Source organism: Corvus moneduloides, chromosome 4, assembly GCF_009650955.1.
Source record: "Corvus moneduloides isolate bCorMon1 chromosome 4, bCorMon1.pri, whole genome shotgun sequence".
Lineage (NCBI taxonomy): Eukaryota > Metazoa > Chordata > Aves > Passeriformes > Corvidae > Corvus > Corvus moneduloides.
The window spans coordinates 40903167-40923903 of record NC_045479.1 but is presented as its reverse complement, the minus strand read 5'-3'; the positions used below and the strand labels follow the sequence as shown (position 1 = coordinate 40923903).

Sequence of the window (20737 nt, the reverse complement as noted above, 5' to 3'; positions counted from 1 at the left end):
GTGGAAGAGCCTGTAAAAGAACTTTGAGCTGAGCTCCAGGAACAACTGCTGGACTTGCAGAAATATAGCTGTCACTTTTAGGGCCTCTTCCACATTGTTTCCTTAAACCTGGACAGGGAAGGTGTGTTTTGGGCCATAAAAGGTTTACTTACAGCTTAAGGATGTGCTTTTACCTGGAACACTTCAAGTGAAAAGTAGGGAAAATTGTTTCCCAATAATAACACAGACATGTTCATGGTGATATTCTGTCCTAATTAATTTCATGCGTGAACATAATGAGACCAAAAAAAGGAATTGTAGCTGCTATAAACTGCTTTGATCAAACTTGAAACAGGCTGTATTTTTAGTTTAGAATCTTCAAGTACTTTTTGATGGCCTGTGAAAGACTAGATTTGATGTTATTGGAGGTTCTCAGGTTTCCCAATTGTCCCATGTTCCTACCCTCAGCCTGCATGTCAGATGGCTGGTCTAGGCCAGGGCACCCCAGGCTCTGCTGAGGGCCCTGAGCAGCTGGGGGTGTGTGGGCACACTCCTCCATGCCCCTGGACAGAGTGTGGATCAGGGCTGGGGACACCCTTGGGTGCAGGGGTGGCACTGCCTAGCCACACTGGCTAGGAAACGTCAGAAAAAGCAACATAATCACATTCTATCAGAAAACACATAGATTAGCTAGGGGGCCTGGTGCCACCCAAGAGGTATAACTGTAGCTAATGTTACAGGAAAGGAGTTCCTGGTTACTGAGGCTGTTAAGTAATGCCGAGGTATAAAATATGTTGTGTTTCTTTTCCTTTTACAGAAAGCAGAAGCCACCGGTGAAAAGCGACCTAGAGGCCGGCCCAGAAAATGGGTAGGTATTTCACTTCCAGATTTATTTACTGTGTTATAAAGACTGTTATAAAGTCCATTCTTTTAGAGAACAGTAATTTCATTTGTAAAAAAAAGCATCCATCTTCTGTGTCTCTTTGTTCTGGTGGATTGACTAAAGGGTTAAGAGAGCAAAGAAGTCGATCACAGCTTCCTACCTTTAGACTCTGGTAGTTTGCTCAAGACACTTTACAATTAAATGTTTGCTGCAGGTGAATATTTATGTGTATCTTATCAGCATGAAAAGAGGCTCAACTCTTCCTTCAAAAGAGCGTAACAATGAGATAACTTGTTCAGTAATTGAGTAACAAAGGTTAAAGGGACACTATCAGACATCAGAGGGTGATAAGACTCAGAGGTAGGGTGCACGAGATAAAGTTTAAAAACCAAAGTGCTTTTGTTCTACATTGCCTGGAAACATGCATATTTTCCTTAAATCCAGTGAGAAAGACTACAGATGAATAGCAGGATACTTACACTTAGAATTCAGTTTTCCCATTCAGAGTAATTACCATGCCTCATATATTTGTAGTGACCAGTAATATATTACATTAAAAGTTTCTGCTTTTCCTGACCCCATTTAGTCTTTAGATGTGTCTATCAGATGTACATTTTTGTTCTTCAGCTATGGAAGTGTTTCAGTCTTAGGTACTTGAAATTTTGTGTTCTCACTGACATTTATAGCTAATGAGGGTCTGCCTGGTGCACCTCTCATCTGCATGTTTTTCACTTGTGCTTGGGCTTTCATAAGAAAAGTGATTGGGATGTCACTGGGAAAATGATATTGAGTATTAAAAGATACAAATGTGTAACTGTGTGCTTCATCACAAGTTAACATTTCTGATTTCCCTTTTCCACTTCCCTTTCCCTTTACCTGCTCAACATGTTTCTTTAAACTTCTTTTTCAAATCCACCCCCACCATCTCAATTTCAACCCCTTATTTACTCTGTATTCTCTTTCCTCTTGTCAGTCCTGTCATTTTTCCCTCCATTTTGTTCAGTTCTTTTGCATAGCTGTTAAGAGTTGTAAAAGTATATGCTTGCAAAAGCTCAAACAGCACCAGAAGGTACCAAAAACTACAGCTAAGGTTCTCCAGAGTATCAGCCACTAAACACAGGAAAGTTGGCTTTAGCAGCCACTTTAAGAACTAGTTCTATTGCACTGTCTAGTGAATGTAACACAGGATATTTCATTGGAGAAAACAGTCCACTGCATACTAGATGAGTGCTTTATACCTGTAGTTTTTAAGTCAGGCAGTTTTCAGGTACATTAGGAAGCTCACTGGCATTAAAAAAAAAGGTGCCTTTTTGAAACATGCCTATGCTGGTGATCTTCTCAAAAGCCACTTGGAGAAGGCAAATGCCAAGTGCAGTAAAACATGGATCGGTTCCTGTCTGCTTCCTCCTGCCTGGCTTGAACCTTGCGTATGTGGATAATGAGTGTTGCTTGCTTGATCCTCACCTTGGGTGCAATCCTTAGGAAACAGCAAAAATACCTGGTTTATGAGAGTAATTAATTTATAACAGTCAGTCCATCCCCACTGAACAGGAAGGTGTGGCAGGTGAATAGGGATGGTTGAAGAGTTTGGGGAAAAGGCAGCAGCCTGAAATGTTAAAAAGATTTTCTCTTCCAAGTATTCATAGTCAGAAACTAAGGTGAGTTTTCAGTGAAAAAGGATAACATAGCACTTCTGGCATCTTGTAGGCTACAATGTTTCCCTTCTGTGTTTGTGTCTTTATGGGAAAGAAAGAATAGGCAGTATCAGTGGAGGATTCAGTATGGAATGGGCCATTTGTCAGGTCAAGAATCTGATTTTCAGAAATGGGAATTACTGAAATATGGTTGTATGCATTCCTTTATTATGAGACCAATACTTACAACAGTTTCACTTATTTTTTTTTAAATTAATGCTTATTTTGAAACTCGATATTACTTTGCTGTTGTGCCTCTTGAAAGCATAGTATTTTTATTTTCTTATTCCGATGATATGATTGCTTCTTGTAATCTTCAGAGATAATGCTCCAATCTGCAGCTTGCATTGAGATAATTCTACAGACCATGAGAATCAAATATGCCATTTTTTCCCCTTCTCTTTTTTCCTCTTTCCAGTTTAAATTAAGTTCATGGGTTCCTTCTCTGTGCATGATGAAATGGAGAGTAATGTTGTATTTTTCTCCAAAAAGAAACGTGATTCAATTATTATCCGTCATTATGGTACCAGCTATAAGCAAAGCTTATAGTTGAAATCAAGGGAGGAGTCTGCCTGAAAGCAGATGGTACAGCAGCATCCTTTGTTTAGACCTCCAACATGTAGTCAAAAACGTCCTTTTTATATCACCCATACTTCAGTTTAGTCCTTAATGATTATATTCTTCCTTAATCCAATTTACTTATTACCAAGCCTTAATGATGATGGTTCAGTATCAGTGCAATTAAGGAGTGTGTAGGGTTTTTTTCTTGGAAAGGGCAGAATTCTACATTTTTGTAAGTTTGTGACCCTTTTTTTGGGAGTCTAGAGGTTCTGTGTCATATGTTGTTGATCAAATTGTAAAGTATTATTTCTGCTGTTTCCTTCAATATGCACATGCAGAGACATACGAGCTAACAGACCATTGTAGAATTCTGGTAGTTGCTCTTTCTGCTGGTTCAAATTAAGTATTTAATGTTTGTGACTCACAGTGTATTTATTTATATATTATTTTTTAGAAGAGAAGTAAATTTTTTCTGACTAGTATAAAACTGAGAGGGGGAGGGAGAGCCCAAGAGAAGAGGGATAGAAGCCCAGTTTATCGCAAGCATATGAGACATCAGATGATCTTTTTAACTCAATAATGTGTACTTTGCAAAGTTGTCAAAGGAAAGAAGACCCTTGTCAATAGAACAGACAGTAAAGACTAAACAAAATCTTCTGAAAATAAAATATTCAGCTACATAGAAAAGCTTTCTAAATGTGGAGAGCTAATTGAATGAAAGTCCTGAAGATAACAAGGTCAAGCAGGTGAGACATGAACATAGCTGAAATCAGAAACACAGTGCCTGCTGCTGTAAAACTCGTCTTCACCGTAGGTTGTTGCACACGTGTGGAACACCTTGAGGGCTGTGAGTCTACTACCTATTAACACTCTTCATGGGGGCCTCAGTACTCCTTAATTTTAGAGGTTTTATTGCACAAACATATTCTAAGCTCCTTGGATGCATGTACATTAGTGTGTTAGGTCAAATCAGGAGTATGCTTTGGAAATGCATCTCCTAGTTTTCCCCACTTAGTGTATGCGTTGTGTAGCAGTCACAGAGCTCATTGGTTGGACTCCTTTCAAATGAAACCAAATTGGAAGATGTGCTGCAGAAGTGCAGTCTGGTAGACATTCAACTCACAGGACTAGGCTAGAGCAAAATAAAAACCTCTTGAAAGGTGTGTGGTTTGGACCTTAGGTCCTTGGCACCATCCTGTGGTCCAGATTGCAGACACAGCCTTTGATGCTTAAAAAAGGCTATGAAGCAACCTGTTTTTTATTAGCAGAATTATTTTATGTAGCACAGGCATAAAGTCAAATTCACATTCACAGAAGTCAGTGAAAGGTTTGTCATTAACTTCATCAGGGCCATGTGTTTGCCATTGAGGCCTGATGCTGCTGCTCATGGACTCAGCAACGGTTTTGCTCATGGCTTCAGATAGCTCTTTTTAAAGAGCTATCAAAGGTTTTTTATTTTATTTATTTAATTTCTGTATACCTATAATTTGACTGAAAGGAAGGGACTGAAGGTTTATGAGTAGAGCAGAGGACTACGTAATCAATTGTCTTGCTGTTTGTTCCAAAGAACTGCATTGAAAAGTCCTGGAAATTTCATAGTCTTCTAGTGTTCTCAGACATCAGTTTAATAGAGGAATCTGAAACCCAGTTTTGAAGTTGATGCTTAAAATGGTATTTGTTTTTAATTTCCATTGTTTTTGTTGAGTCTTTAGGTAGAAATATTTTTGCATTTCCAAATTGTTTAACTTGAACAACAGACTCTGCGTGGCATGGCAGAGTTGTTCCGAATGTTCAGGGAACTGCCCAGAGTTTTTTACAGCCTTGAGCAGGACTTTAGTGAGGAGCAGAGATGGCTGATTCCATGCCATATAGCTGTTTTAAAAGATGGAGAGACAGAATTCTAGAATTTGCATGATTGTAACAGCAGAAGATAGTTGGTGACCTTCTGACCAGGGACATGCAGGATGCATGTGAAGAATCTGCTTGCACATCTCATCACTGAAGCCCAAGTACGAACTGTGAATTGTTCAGAAAACTTGCAACAATTTTGTTTTCTGCTAGGTAGTATAGATAGCACATTTCAGTTTGGTAGGAGATAAGAGGTAATAGGAAATTAATTTCCTTAAGCAGATTTTTAATCTGATCTAGTCATGGTCATCTAGACAAGCTGAGTGGGTAGGAGCTGTTCAGCCTGGAGAAGGCTTCAGACAGACCATTGTGGCATCCCAATACCCAAAGGGAGCTACAAGAAAAATGGAGATGGACTTTTTACAAGGACCTGTAGTCAAGGACCAGTAGTGATAGGACAAGGGGAAATGGCTTTAAACTGGAAGAGAGTAGTTTAGGTTAGATATTAAGAGGAAATTGCTTACTGTGAGGGTGGTGAGACAATGGAACAGTTGTTCAGAGAAATTGTAATGTCCCACCCCTGGGAGTGCTCAAGGCCAAGGTGGATGGGGCTTTGAGCAACCTGGTCTAGTGGAAAGTATCTTTGCCCATGGCAGGGTGTTGGAATGAGGTGATCTTCCAGGTCCCTTCCAACCTAAACCATTTGATGATTATATGATTGATGATTATAGTACTTTTTTAATGAGGGCAGAGTTTCACTTTATACAGAATGCCAGTTCAAGCAGTGTCAAACCACATTTAAAAAAATCATTACAAAAGTGATTTTTCATAATAACTTTTTCTTCAGATTATTTCCCAGTGCAATTCTGACATAGCTGAGATACAAAACCTTAAACATGGAATTGGTGAGATGTTTCTGTGCCAGCAGTTCCTGTGTCGGGGCAAGGACTCCTAATGGTCATTAAGATTTTGAAAATTAGTTTCTGAATTTTGAAGAAATACATATCAAGGAAATCCCATTGCCTCAGAGGAATCATCAATGTTTTGAGGATATTTCTTGCCCATATTAGCTCAGTTGGTCAGAGTTAATAAAAACAAGGTTGTGGATTCAATGCCCATACAGACATTCACTTAAGAGCTGGACGTGATGATTCTTGTGGGTCCCTTCCAACTCAAAATATCCTGTGAATCTGTGAACACTGAGCCTTTCCACACCTAAGTCAAGTTTCTAAGTCAAGTTTCTGCCTGATAGTGACATACCCTGTGAAGTCATTTAACTAATTTTTCTTACTTTTCATGCAGGCAGTCATTTTTGTTTAATATGAAGTCATGGTCTAAGAGGTGCTTAAGTTCATGCAGGCTTCTTCACTGGGAGGTAGAGAGAGAAGAATGTTCTGCGATCATAGTCCATCCTGCTCCAAAGAAGGCTTTGTTATAGTAGTGGTGAATTCTCATCTGGAGATATTAATCTTTTGGCATTAATGAAGACAACCTTGACAATAAAATAAGACACATAATTGACTTTTAGGTAGCAAAAGGTTAGTGTGAGACTTTCCTCCCTTTGATGTGGTGCTTGCCAGTGTATCCCTAAGCTAGGCTAGAGATTCTGCTGTTACGAGAACATATATTTGTTTAAATTAAGTACTACCAGGTCCATTTGCAGCAAGCCATGATTGAGATAAATTTTAAGTGCATATGTTGGATGATGAATGAAAAAGTTACTACTTATGTAATTATAGAAAATAGCACAGAAAAAAATTCAGTTTCTTATTCTTGCAAGAAGAACATAATTTCAGTTACTTTGAGTCTTTACAGCTTTTGACTGCTGTATCTGTGGTGTTATTGCTTCATGTGAAGCACATCATGAAAATTTGCCTATGTTGCTGTTACTTTAATCTGCCAAACGACCTTAGCTTCTCTCTGAAGGTCATAGATACTATTTTATAACTTGGCAATATAAAATACCTTCTTTCTTGAACCTGTTCTATGTCTGTGTGGGCAAGAAGGTCACCTGAGAGTGTTCATTGTTTCAGTGGTCTAAAGAGCTTGAAGGGGCTTTTATAATTATGAAAAAAGGACTGTTGACCTCTCTCCTTTAAAATTCCAAAACTTAAGAAGTGAATGAAGGACATGAATTAAAAGGCTTAAAATCTTTATACCTATACACTTACTTTCCAGTTCAGACGACCTGTAAAAGAAATCATCTCTCAAAACATGAACATTTTGACAAAGGCAGCGATTGTTGAAATTTTCTGCTCTAACAGATGCTCTTTTTTTTTTTTCTTTGCCAATTTTTGGTTGTTTGCTTTTTTTTCTTTTCTATTCAACATTCTAGGAAAGGAAAAAAATCATCTTACATGCTTGTACCAAATGCATTAAAAAATCACTAAAAATATGTTCTGACTCCCCAGTGATCAGAGAGGTATGTGTCTTCATTTCTTTAGATGTTTGTCTAAGCAAACACTGTCCTTCCTTGGAATTTCAGAGTCCTGTTCTTTGCTGGTATAAGTGGATGTGGCAGCATTTATTTGAAAGAGACCATAACAGAAAATTTAGCCATGATATTTCTTTTCTAAAATGCATTTATATTAGCAAAAGTATATTCCACTCATTCTCTAATTCACTTTCACTTCTGTTAAGGTATATTAAAAGATATCATCTTAGCTAAAAAAATATTTTGACTTCATCTGACATTTCAGACTCCTTAAAGGAAAAACTTTTATTCTGTCTGAGGTCCAAAGAGGAAATTTTATCAGGTAAAAGATGCATAAAGTAAAATTAGAGCACCTCTAGTGAAAGGCAAACTGAAATTCTTAGCTATTTTCTTTTTATGATCTCAGATAACAGGTGTTCAAGAACTTTAAAAATTAGTTTTCCATCTGGCTGTGTACTTTGATTTTATTAGCCTCACTGCTCATTTTACCTACGAGGAAACTGAGCACTGAGGCTGTTTGTGGCAACATCAGGAGGCATTTTTACACCTGCAATGTTTGAATTCTTGGGGTTTTTTACTAGCAGTTATCAGTAATTGTGCATCCAAATACCTGACAGAGAAAATGTATCAGGTAAAGAAAAGTGCAGGCACTCATTCTTGCCCTTACAATTCCATTTTCACCATTGAAAATGTTATGAATGCAGAAAGAGAAGCTGGGCCTCACCTCCATTGAAAGTGTACTCCACAAGGTTAATTGCCTTGCCCAAGGAAATCTGTAGGAGAGCCAGGAATAGAACTCGGATTTCCTGGCAGCCTGCCCTGTGCCTTCAGCTCAAGGCCATCCTCCTCCAGTAAAGCTTGCTTGAGAGCACACTGGATGAGGCAGGGAGGGAAACACACTTTTCAGTCTTGTATCTTAAACTAATAGATGCTTTTTACCTGTTTCTGTAAATTCAGGTGTGACTATTTCAGTATCTCTAGCATATGTCTAGCTGGTGGGCAGTGAGGAGTAGGAGTAAGTTATTTTAAAAGTCTATATATCATCCCTGGAGATATTTAAAAGACAAGTAGATGGGGTCCTTAGGGACATGGTTTAGTGGTGGCTTTGGCAGTGCTGGATTAATGGTTGGACTTGATGATCTTAGAAGTCTTTTCCAACCTAAATAATTCTGTGATTATGTGATTCTATATACAGGATAGAATGAAGAGATTTAGGACCAGAAGGATTTTTAACCTATCCCAAATACAAGCCTGAAGGGTATTTGATGGATATTGATGATATTTTCTCATCTTTGTACCTTGATTACATAGAAGTCCAATACTGACTGATTAAATGACAGACATTGTCACCAAAACAAGATGCCTGGTTCCTTGAATATTTGGGATATGCTTACTCTGATTTTGAGCATTAGCCAATCTGAGCCAAGGCTGTGGGACAGGGCCATTCCAAGTCACCTCATCTAGAGATGGTATTTCCATACCCTGTCTTCTTGAAAGGTAGTGCTGCAGAAGGAATGAAAACCCATGTTTTAATGTGTGATTCAGGAGAGAAGATTTGGAGTCAAGACTCCTAGGTTTTCTTAAATTTCTGACTAATTGTGCCACTTGTTCAACATAATTTAATTTAATTTAATTCTGCTTAACACTGCAAGCCCCCATAGTGCTGTAGCCCTACAGGAAGATATCACATTTTTTCTCTGCAAGAAAAGGACATCTTATAAATGACACTCGGTCCCTGTGTGGGTGAATTTACTCCTGTCAATTAAGAGTTACCATAATAATTAAAGATGGGCAATATTTTTGGCTTTGTTCTGCATTCTGTACAGACTGAAGCAGGCAATGTGGATGGCAAAGGAATGCAGGGTTGATCCTCTTCTGGAAGACTTGGGGAGATGCTGATACTGTGATAATTAATATTTGGAGAGTACTTCCAGGTGTTTGAATGAAAGTCATTATATGCTTTAAGTGCAAGTATTGTTATTTTTCTTCCTTAATCCTGAGTCTAAGCCTCACATCAAATTACAGTTCAGTGTTACGTTTTAGGTATGAGGCTAGATTTTCAACAAGAAAGTGGGCTTCCTTCATTAAATAGCTGCAAAATATCCTCACCAGGAATCGTCTTCTAATTCTGTAGCACACAACACCAAGTGAAGAAAAATATTTTATTTTTGTCTCTGCTGTTTTGAATTCCTTTTTGTGCTAGTTCCCATTTAAAATACAAAAGAAGCATAGTTTACAATAGCATTTACAAGTCCACCTGTTTTTCTGTCCCTGTGTGAGATATTCATCAGACTGCAAAGGGAAACCAAAATAAAAGTAGAGGGACAAAACCCTGACATTTGAAAATTGTGACTTCACAAGCTGTATTGCTTAAATAGTCAGATTGGGATATGCAGTTTAATGATTTAAAGATGCGGTAGTAACACTGCTGCTAGAAGAGGAAGAAATCATTTCAGGTCCAAGAGAATCCAGATATTTTCAGTCTTGGGGGAACCCTGAAATGGGAAACATGGAGGCCTGGGAAGACGACAGTCTGAATGAAAAAGTCATATGTTGAAAAGCATGTAACTGTGGAATGGAGGCTGATAATGCTGAGAGCAGTGTTTGTTTTGCATTCCTGTGTTGCTCTCTGTTCAGAATGGTTCTGGTTGCACAGAAGATGATAATTAGCCTTGCTGTTACTGTAGGCTGTTGGTGGGATATGATTTCCTTCTTCACAGTACAGTGAGACAAGGAGGCTGCTTCTAGGTTGTTTTGATGTTGCAGTGATTTCATTTCAGGAAGGAAGTCTTGCTTCTGCACAAGGGCAACCACCAGCCACCCTGTGCTCACGCGAGGAGAAGGTGGGTTTATTTCCTAAGCACAGGCATCTCAGTTTCATCTCTTTTCTTTCATGGCATGACATTGCAGGCAATCCATTACGCCCAAGCTACAGCCTGTCTCACTAGGGTTTTAGATTCTATCATCCATTCCGTTCCAGGACAGGCTCCTAAAATATTTTAAAAGTCTGTTTATTATCCCTGGAAATACTTAAAAGACATGTAGATGTGGTCCTTAGGGACATCTTTTAGTGGTGGACTTCGCAGTGCCAGATTAATGGTTGGACTTGATGACCTTAGAAGTCTTTTCCAACCAAAATGTTGAAAACTAGCCTTAATTAATACTCAAAAATTCTGTAGCTTCTCCTCTGCATGGCATTTCAGCTTCAAGAGGAGGGCTGGAGAATGCTTCTCATCCAGGAAAACACAGGAACTTGTGATTGGGACACTTATATAGGAGGTGTGGATTTAAACCTTTGTCACATTTGCTAATAGATAGACCCCCTGTGAAAAGTCTTGCTCAGAGATGCTGATGTCCAGGCTGGACCTGAGCCCTGTGAATGGTGCTATGCTCTGTCCTGGTAATACATAGCTCTGAAGGCTTCTCCAGGGATGGAGCTAGATTTTGGATGGCTGTTGGGTGAAACCTGAAAAGGAGTTTTAGTAGGGATGTAAGGCTTGATGCCTTAGATTATCAATTTTAAGCATGTTCAGCTAATTAAACTAAGAGGGCTTGAAGGTTAGTAAGAAAATACTAGGCACTTAAAGAACTTCCAGAAATAGCTGCAGAGAATAGATGGATCAAACGTCACTCTAGTGAAATCTCCACATACCTAAGATGTTATTTGTGTGTTTTATAGCATGGATGCTAGAATTTTGCTGGCAACAGCTTGCTGCAATCTATTTGCATGTGATTTTAATTCCTTCTCTTGCCAGTTAAAATTGTATTCCCTGTTATTATTGCAAGTATTGTAGAGTTTCAGGGGGGTTTTTTGGCAGTTTGGTTATATATCTGTGTGAGTGCTATTTCCATAGCAGTTTTAGGAGACTAGTAATGAATAATGTATGTCTTTATTCTCCTTTTTTTCCCACTTCTTTAAAATAAACTCTCTATTTTCAGTTTGTTTTATTCTATTCTGCCAGTCCTGACAACTATTGAACTGTGGAACTGCAGGGTCAGGTTTTGGTGCTACTTACGATGATTTAAATAATAGTACTGATAAATTAAGTTTGATTATATATCTGTATTGGTGTCAATGGGAATGGTGTTTGGTCTGCAGAGGTTGGTTTGCTTTGATTAAAAGTGATTTGCTAATGGTGGCAGTCCCCATTTTGGGGATTCTTAAGATTATGAGTGAATTGGCACAATTTAGGGTTTTTACATCCTGTCTGTTTAGTGTAACTGTTGAGAGCTTAAAAACAGTCAGACTGGTAGTTTCTGTATGCAGCAGAATTCATGACTTTACTTAATATATTACCCAAATCCATTTTGAGTGTTATCAATTATCCTAATAGACAGCAATTGGAGCCTTTTACAAGATGCAGTAGAAACACATCTGTGAGCTTCACTGCTATGATCTTACCAAAATTGCATTGTGCTAACATATTCTTGGGGTTTCCTCAGTATTCACAGAGAACCCATTCAGGCTCTGGCTGCTTCTCCTGCTTTGTTTCCTGTTAATGATGTTAAATGCCTTGAGAAATCTGCTTGGGGACCCTCCTTCCATGTACAACTGTGTATTTGGGTTTTGAAAGAAACATCTCACACAATTGGCAGAGTATATACAGTACTTGGATCAAAGTATTAAATATGTAGAGGAGACAAGGTGCCCTCTGACATGGCATGCACTGCTGCATTCATTAATGTTCATTAACATTCATAAACTATTTGGAGGCATCAGAAGTGTATGAAGTTTTTGAGGTACTTCTGCAACCTTCCCATTCAAGTCAGGAATGACCATTCTAGCAATTGTTTTATCAAGCTTTACACGTAAGTCTGATTGAGGTAGGTAGACTGACAAATGGTCTGCCAGTGAGACATGATGCCCCTGGTCAAGTAGATTGTATACGTAGCCAGGAGATGCATGATAAAATTTCAGGTTTGTTGAAGTCAATGGCCAAACTCCTAATGAAATCCCTTGCCTGGATTTCAGCCCCTCCGCCTCTACCACTAATGTGATATATGTCTGTGTCTGCTGCTTGGTTACAAGCTCTATAAATTGTGTGAGTAACCATATTTGCACAAAACTCAGGCAATTTGGGGAAGACCATCTATACATGTTCAACAGAAACTTTATGGTGATTCTTACATAACAAGAACAATATTTGACTAAATCTGTGAATACGATAAATTTGTTATTAATGTCAGCTAAGTTTTGAACAGCTACTGCACGAGTAACAAGGGGACTACACTTGTACAGAGATACACAGAGAAGATTTTTATTTTTGCTTTTTTAATAATAAAGCAACTTGTGTGCCACATAAACAGTAATACTTCTTAAAAGGAGAACCTTTTTCTTCTTTAATAATTTCTGCGGGCTATTTGAAAAGTGAAATATGAACACCTCTGTACTGTAACCTTCAGCAAATTTTTCAAAGATATATAAAGATATGGTTTTCAAAATGCCTGAATTATCTTGCTTTTTCCGCATCCATAACTTTCATTAAGCTGTGGTCATAGGTAGATACATACTGAGAGTATATGAGTCACTGAAACAAATTCCTTTCAAGGTGAGTCTGTGTAAAGTAGTGCCTCCACTGAAGTGAATCCAATAGCAAGACTCCAACTTACTTGGTTGTAGCCAGGATTTCGCTCTCCAAAAGCTTGTAAATGGCAATATATAAATTGGAAACCCTTTCTTAGTTATGTTAACAAAAACTCACTTATTATGGTTTTGCATAAGGGAAAGAATTTGCCCTTTAATCTGCAGTATATCTTGAGGGAGAAGGGTTTGCACATTGTATTTTTTGCTTAAACTAGAACAAATCTTTTAGGTAAAGACAATATCCATTGCACAGAGAACAACAAAGAGAAATTATGCTATAGCTGAAGTTCACACATGAGCACAGAAATGGTTCAAAGTTATGTCCTTAATAATAATTTTGCTCCAAGCAGAAAGCTACTTTATCTCTTTCATTGTTCGTTTCAGGAAGTAGGTCTCAGAACCTTTGCAGGCAAACCAGATGCAATCACTTTCCAAGAAAGAGGTTGTTAATTCCATTGTGCCAAATCACTAAAAAAAGCTATTTAAGGGAGAAGCTAGAGTCATCATGATCTTTTCGCATAATTATAAGTCACTGTGGTTTTCTTTGCAAGCTTTGTGCATTGCAAAGCTCTGTACACCTTTCTTCACATCCCTGAAGTCATTATCTTGAGTATATAATAAATGGGAAGCAGAACTCTAGTGATTTATTTAGCTTTCTCTTTTTTTGGAATTGTTAGTTTTCAGAAAAGCTTTTAGTGACCTTAAAACAAAACAAAAAAAAGTGGAGAAATTCTGTCCTTTCTTCGCACTTGTGGTGCGAGCATTCCAGACACTTTGCACAAGTATAGAAGCAGGGGTGAACATAGCTGTATCCATTCTGTGTTTGTCTTCTCTGAGTCAACATTTGAATCCTTAACTTACCTGCTCTCCTCATTCAGGGCTACATAAATGCCATGGATAGAAACTTTGGAAAAGTTCTCATTTTGAGTAATTTGAACATGATCAGGCTGTTGAAAAATTGAAAAGGGCATTATGTTAATTAAGAAAAATGTCTGAGGGTTTATTTGGAAGATATCTAACAAAATAAACATCTAGTCCAAGACTAACTGAGAATATGAGAAATATGAGAAATTTCATGTAACCTTTGAGAAAATCTTACAGAGTAGAAGGCAGGCAAAAAGAAGGAACAAAGAGGCCAAATCTCTGTAAGATCTAGAGTAGTGAGGAATTGTCACTTCTGGATTCTTAGATTGAATTTGATTTCACCAGCTGTCAGCTCAATTGTGTCCCATATGCTGGTATTAGAGTTTTCAGTGTAAGGAGAGCAAGTGCCTAAGTTATCCAGCTCTTATTTTGCATGCCTATCATAGCCCCTCTGCCTCTTGCAGTCTAGGAGACTGAAAGGAAAAATAATTTTTCTTCTTTCAGAAACAAAAGTGATATGTAAAGCTCTTTTGTTTACAATGTTTATGCTCTGTATATCCAGGCTCAGGGTAACTCTCTTAGTACCTGGGTTAGATGTGGAAAGATACAGTTCAGGGGGTTACATTCCTCTTTTTGGATTTTGTTGCTCAGCCAGATACCTGGGGATTTCCTAGTAACTGGTCCATTATGGTTATCTTGCTCCATTGGAGATGGAATAGCCAGACCCCAGAGACAAAAGCCATGTCAGCTTGAGGAGGAGGGCAGAATCATGGGAAGTTTGAAGGCAGTTCAAAATAACTTCATTCCCTTAATATCCTGTCTTAAGCTGTATGATTTTGCACTTCCAGAGAGTGCAAGGAGTTGGACCCACAGCTTATGATTTAAACTGCTGCTGACATCAAGCTTGAGTTTGGGTGGCAACACATCAGCGCCATGAATAACTTACAAATTAAACAGAAATTTTAAGGGATATTTTCATACTTGGCTCAAGTGAAAAGTAGAGAATATTATTTGTGCAGATGGAAACGTCCATGCCTGCTGAGGTGCAGTGTTGTCTTTGCTAATCTCAGATATATTTGTGTATGAGTGTGGATTTTCTCCTTCGCACAGGGGTTCTCCTTTTAGCCAGTCTGTCAGTGAAGTCATAACCCTGCAGCTGACATCATAGTCTGTAATCATGGAAAGTATTGCGATCTCACAAATGCAGTCTCTGAACGATGGGAAAATGAGCTGTAAGACAGGAAGTTGCTGTTTAAACTCAAATCAATGGCAATTATCAGAAACAGAGAAACTAATAAGATGTAGTTCTGTAGGGCCAAACTGATTTTTGGTGTAGTACTGCTGGAGGCACTTGAGTTACCCCAGGGAGGAACTTACCCCCGCGTCTGGAATGACTTGATGGCAAGCATAGGGAGGAAGTGAATTTACGCTCCAGTTTAATACATTGGAAAGTTTTCCCTTGTCTGAAAGTCTTTCTTTATCTCTGAATTTCCTGGCTCTTATGGATTTATATTAGATCTTTAATGTTATTTCAATGTATTTTTTCTGGTGTTTGATGTCTTTTGAGCGGTTTTTGCTGGGGTTATAATATATATGTATTTAATGAAAGCAAAAGCTGTCTTCCATTAAGGAGGTTGCAAAGCTTTCATGAACACTGAATAGCTACCAAGTGCAAGGTGTCTCCTTTTTTCAGATGGGTGGTTGTTACTTGTGTGGCTGAAACATTCATTTCAATAAGATGCAAGTATCTCTTAAAGAACATTTTAGCACCTCTTTTCCAAGGCTAAATATTACTGCAATTTTAACTTTTTTACCAAAGGAATGCCTCACCAACTCTATATGCAGAGTGCTCATAACCCCTTAAAATTAGTGATCTACAGTATGAATAGAACATCAATACATTGTGCTTGTCAAACCTTGACAAATAACTATTTGTAAGACATGTGGAAAAATGGGATATTACAACCGATACACAAGTTTCTCACCCTTATTCAGAAGATAACAGAATTCCCTGTTATAAGCCTGGTGGGAGTCAGAGATAATGCACAGTCAGGTCATGGGGAGTGGAGGCTTTTGAGGATGCAAGTGAACAAAGGGTGTTATTTATGCACAAGCCAAATTCCTAACAGAAACAGAACTTGGTTCTCCCTTGCTTGCATGGTCTCCTGAGTCCACGGCATTTCCCCAGTTATGTCATGGTGTAAGAGGACAAGGGGCAAGGGCCACAAGTTTCAGCAAGGGAAATTCCTATGGAGCAAGGAAAAGAAATCCACCACAGAAGGGGGTAAGCAGGGTACATCGTCTGTAGAGAGGCTGAGGAATATCCCTCCTTGAAGAAAGCCCAGGCCAATCGGATCTAACTTTTAATTTAGAAGTCAGCCTAGCTTTGATTAGAAGGTTGGATGAGATAAGCTCCAGGCACCTTTCAAAACAAAATTTAGATGATTTTATGCCATACCTGTCAATGTATTTGAGCCTATTGTATCTCAAATATTTTAATGACTGAAAATGCCACCAAGGTGTTCTTCTTTCCTCACCAGTAGTGAAATGGCAGGTATTTGAGCTTTGACTACTTACAGGTTTTCTTTTGTGGCAGATCAATCCTGGAATGAATAGTAGAGTTGCCCCAGCTTTGCTTTAACTGACCATCTCAGTGCTAAGTGAAGGGAGGAGGACTAAAAACCTTAATTCTGGAAAGTTCTGTTGAGAGCCAGACGGTATCCCAGTACTGTGTGTGCTCTTTGCTTCTGAGAGAAAGAGATTTCTCCCCATTATTAAGTGGATTTTTACCCCTTGTGCTTAGAATCTGCTGTTCTTTGTCTTAAACAAAGGCGAAAGGCAATTTCATCTCTGTTTCTGCTGTGTTAAGTAGAAGAGCAGAACCAGGGGACAAAAATCTATCCAAGCACCCTGTGCTTGTTTTGCGAGTGGTAAGGCAGGGCACATGCCAGAAAGCTGTGCTCCTGGCAGTCCTACTGGAGGTCTGTGAGGGGAAGAACCTGGGGGCAGCACATGGATGGACTGTGAAAATGGGAAAACAGCATGGATCTCTGCCTGTAAAAGGATCAGCTATAAAGGTAGTAGACAACTTATACTATTCTTGTTCCTCTACGGCACTTGTTGAGGTATCCCATGTATGTCCAATGACAGGCTACACTTCTGTGTCTGTTGTGCAAGAGAGGGGCAGCTTGTCATTGCATCAGGGGAGTGTGAACTGGCATGGCTACACACCAAGCTGCAGTGATCCGGGAGCTGTCTGGGTGGCAATCAAGGCACAGTTAGCTCTGGGATCTCTGTTGGCCGCAGCACTTTAGGCCTGCAGAGGGGAAGTGCTCCCATGTGGGGCTGCACACCCCATACTGATCATGCATAGCCACAACCTCTCTCCGCTGCTCTGACCTCGCCTGCTACAGCTGACTGACGGATCTGCCACTCCACTGCTGCACGTGGCTGCTGCCAGACTGGGACAGAGAGGTTGCAGTGGTCAGTGATCTGATAGAAAGGTCCTTGCTCAGGCCCTATCAGGCAAAAGTTTCAGCTGAAAGCTTATGCCTGTACTACCATGTTGACCCTGCAGCTGGCCAGCTTTGCTGTGTCCTGTGACTTACTGCAGCCATGTGACTTGCCAAAGGGAGAGAGTTCACCAGTCTGATCATTAGGGTGTTTCATGGCCAAGATGTGTGGGCAGCAGTTGCTCTGATAGATGTTGCAGCAGGTAGGCACAACGAGGAGTCGGTTTTAGTTTGATCTGAAGTCCATCAAGGAGCTTATTTTTACCACTAGGCCAAATGCACTGTTTTCCAGGGGAAAACATTATCCATCCATAGATTAGCCACAGAATAGTTATTTTGTTCTCTTTTTAGAAAGAAAGAGAAGCATGTGGTTCACAGTAGTTTGAAAGTAAGGTCCTGTGTTCTGTATCTTGTCAAAACACAGCAAATACATTCCCACCCAGTAGATTTTCCTGAATGTTGCCCCTGGACCAAAAGTTGTGAAGGAAAATTCTTCTGTCCCTGGTCTGTGTGAGCACTGTGTGAACATATGTCATAGATCAGGTCTGGAGGAAAGTTTTTGTTTTCCTTTTTTTTATTTCTGTGAATACTTGCAGTAAAACTTTTTTAACAGTTCATCTGTTCAACTTGTTTATTCCCTACTTGCAGTTTTACTAATCATTTTTTGTGACATCATAATGATTTCCACAGCAACCAGTTGTGAGATTGCAAACAAAGGGTTATGACTTCAGGTGCAGAATGAACAGACAAACTCTTAAGAAACAGGTTTTCAGACAAATGACCCTATTACTAAAGAATAAGAGGGTTGGGTAAAAATCCCCAAACAGATGATGTGCAGTACCGACAGAGGTGATTCAAGCTGAACAGTTGTTAGGATTTCCTGTGAGGCTATAGTGTTGTTTGAAGGACATAAAAAATACATGAATCTGCAAGAAATTATTTTTTCATCTCTTTAGAAATGCTCAAGTTGCTATTTAAAGCTGCTGTTTGTCAGAACAAAGTTACCTCTTGACCTCTTGTGTTGTTTCAAAACAACAGGAGCCTCCAAGATATAACTATTATTGAAAAAGACACTATTTTCCTCAAGGGGATAAAAAAAAAGGATTCCTCCAGGACTTTGTTGTGCATGTGATCCATGTGTAGGTGAGAGCCATGATGAGTTTCTTGCAAAAGCTTCCTCAGATTATCAGCAGCAGACATTTCTGATGAACTTCAACGTATTCACAGTTGGAATGAAGGGACATGGTGAAGGAATTCTACTAGCAGTAATTTTAGATTTGATGATGTTTCCTACATCCAACTCCACTTTTGGATTTACAGCTCTTCTTCCACTTCTGCTGGTTAGTGGGACTCATAAACCCTATTTGAAATAGTAATGACAGTCCTCAGTGTTGAAGACTGTCCCCCTTACATCCCCACCAAGCAGACGGGTTTTAATTCCTCCCCAATACGCTGGAGTTGTTAGTTTAAACAAGACAGGACATGCAGGACTGAGTTCACAACAACCAAGTAGTTTCTGGAGCTATGCTTTTATGTTCGTATCCCTGTAGTCCTTGTTCTTCCTTCTTGGACAATGTGTTGGGAAACCTTACAAATCACAGCAGCTTTGCGAGCTTGTTTCTTATGCTTCTTCCTGGCTCCTGACAGAGATGGGAACCTGTCCATTAATACTGTCCCTGGTTGGCTCTGTGGGGTCCCACGTGCCCTCACAGAAGCACGGGTGGGTTCAGTATTATAGTCGGTAGCAAAGAGTCGAGAAGGGCATTTGCGTGTGTTCCAGCAGGAGCATTTATTGCTGCTACACTGCTGAAGGTTGCAGAGGCAAATACCAACGTGATCCCAAAGCTCACAGTTTTATCTGGGGGTGGGAAAAAGGCGGGACTAGGGAATGGAGACCAATGGGGAAGCTCTGGGGGAGCGATGAGGGGTAGAGGCTGACAGCCAACCGGGGAATCCAAACTGGGAGAGATTATCATAACAGAACAAGCATCCTGGGAGGAGCCTTTCTGGTCACCCTAACATAAAGTGGTTCTTGTGGTACTAGGGACTTGTCTTACTGAGAACTCTCTGTCCCTTGTAATGTATGTTCACCGGCCACCACAGTCCATGTCCACGCTTTGGCCTTGGTTGAAGACTGTGTGCAGAGTTCATGACCTCTGCTCACTTCAGACGAGTACCCGTCACCCTTCAACCACTTCATCTCCCTGTGGTAGCAATCTTCTCCCCCTTCCCTGTCTATGGGCATTTTTCATCAAAAAGCATCTGAAAAGGAATAGCAAGTTTGTGGAGATTTCATTAAATGGGCAACATATCCTGTGTGGAGCTTTCCTCTCTCCACACTTTTTCTTTAGCTTCTTGACATATCAGAGCTCCAGACAGGTTTCATATTTATTGGCGTGTCAATTAATATAGTTACAGTAGGTCTTGCTTTATTTAATTGTGTTTGTGTTCTTCAGGCATCTTTGTCTTGCTCTTGTTTCCCTCTTCTCATAACAACAGGAGGGATTTCTGTGTGAGCCACTTGTTCTAACTCTAAATACTTTCCAAATTTCCTTTTCCTTATAGTTTCCCACAGGCGCTATTTCTTAGTTTCTCTGAAATACTTCCCCTAGGATTTGTCTCTTTTTTTTCCCCTAGCATTTCAAAGTTTGGACAGGGATTCTCTGCTTCCTGGAGTTTTAATAACTACATCCTCTGTGCCCAGCCATGGCCTGCTAATGGAGTCATGTGCACTGGGTTTCTTACAGAAATTTTCTGTTTGCTGCTCCCAAGAGAGCAGAAAGTCTTCTCACAACTGGTATTGGAGTAAGAACAACAAATGCCTTGGGCTTTTCCTGAGCAGTGGGACTGGTTGGGAGGGGCTCCTGACTCTTGATTTATCCATCCTGAGGAAACGACCAGTGTAGGTTTGCTCTTCATTTTGATGAGATGAGAACAGTCATTCTGGGAAGTGGGATGTATTGTGCATAACATTTAAATCATATTTCTTGTGTAAATTTTATGATTATTTTTCAAGATGATTCCTTTTCCCTTTTGAACAGTAAGGCATTTTTGGTAACTCTGTCCCCAGTACAGTTTCTTCAGGTGCTTGAAAATTAAGTTTGTGTAAAGGTGAATGTACTAGATTGTTGCAGAGATACTGACAGCTTTTCAGGGATTTGGAGTATTCAGTTTGTGTGGGTGATATTCAGCTAACTAGGATAGATTTATAATTGAGGTCATTAATCTCTTTTCCTCAATGAGTAATGAGTCAAGATGAGAGGTGGTCAGCCATCCCTTGAGCTGTCTCTGTGGTCCGAATATAAAGCCATGCCATGAAGAAATGAGAAGATTAGTTGTAAGATTCTTGTTTTATTCTTCCTTCTCCTGTTGCCTATC

The 20737-nt window shown here is 39.5% G+C and overlaps 1 protein-coding gene across 2 annotated transcripts in view; it reads left to right on the top strand.

Annotated features, from left to right (window-relative positions):
- The window catches only part of HMGA2 (high mobility group AT-hook 2), a 134695-nt gene that overhangs the window by 10528 nt on the left and 103430 nt on the right, over positions 1 to 20737 (top strand). For both annotated transcript variants that reach the window (XM_032107287.1, XM_032107288.1), the window contains exon 3: positions 797 to 847. In XM_032107287.1, the coding sequence (XP_031963178.1) occupies positions 797 to 847 (51 nt within the window). The remainder of the gene's footprint in view (positions 1 to 796; positions 848 to 20737) is intronic.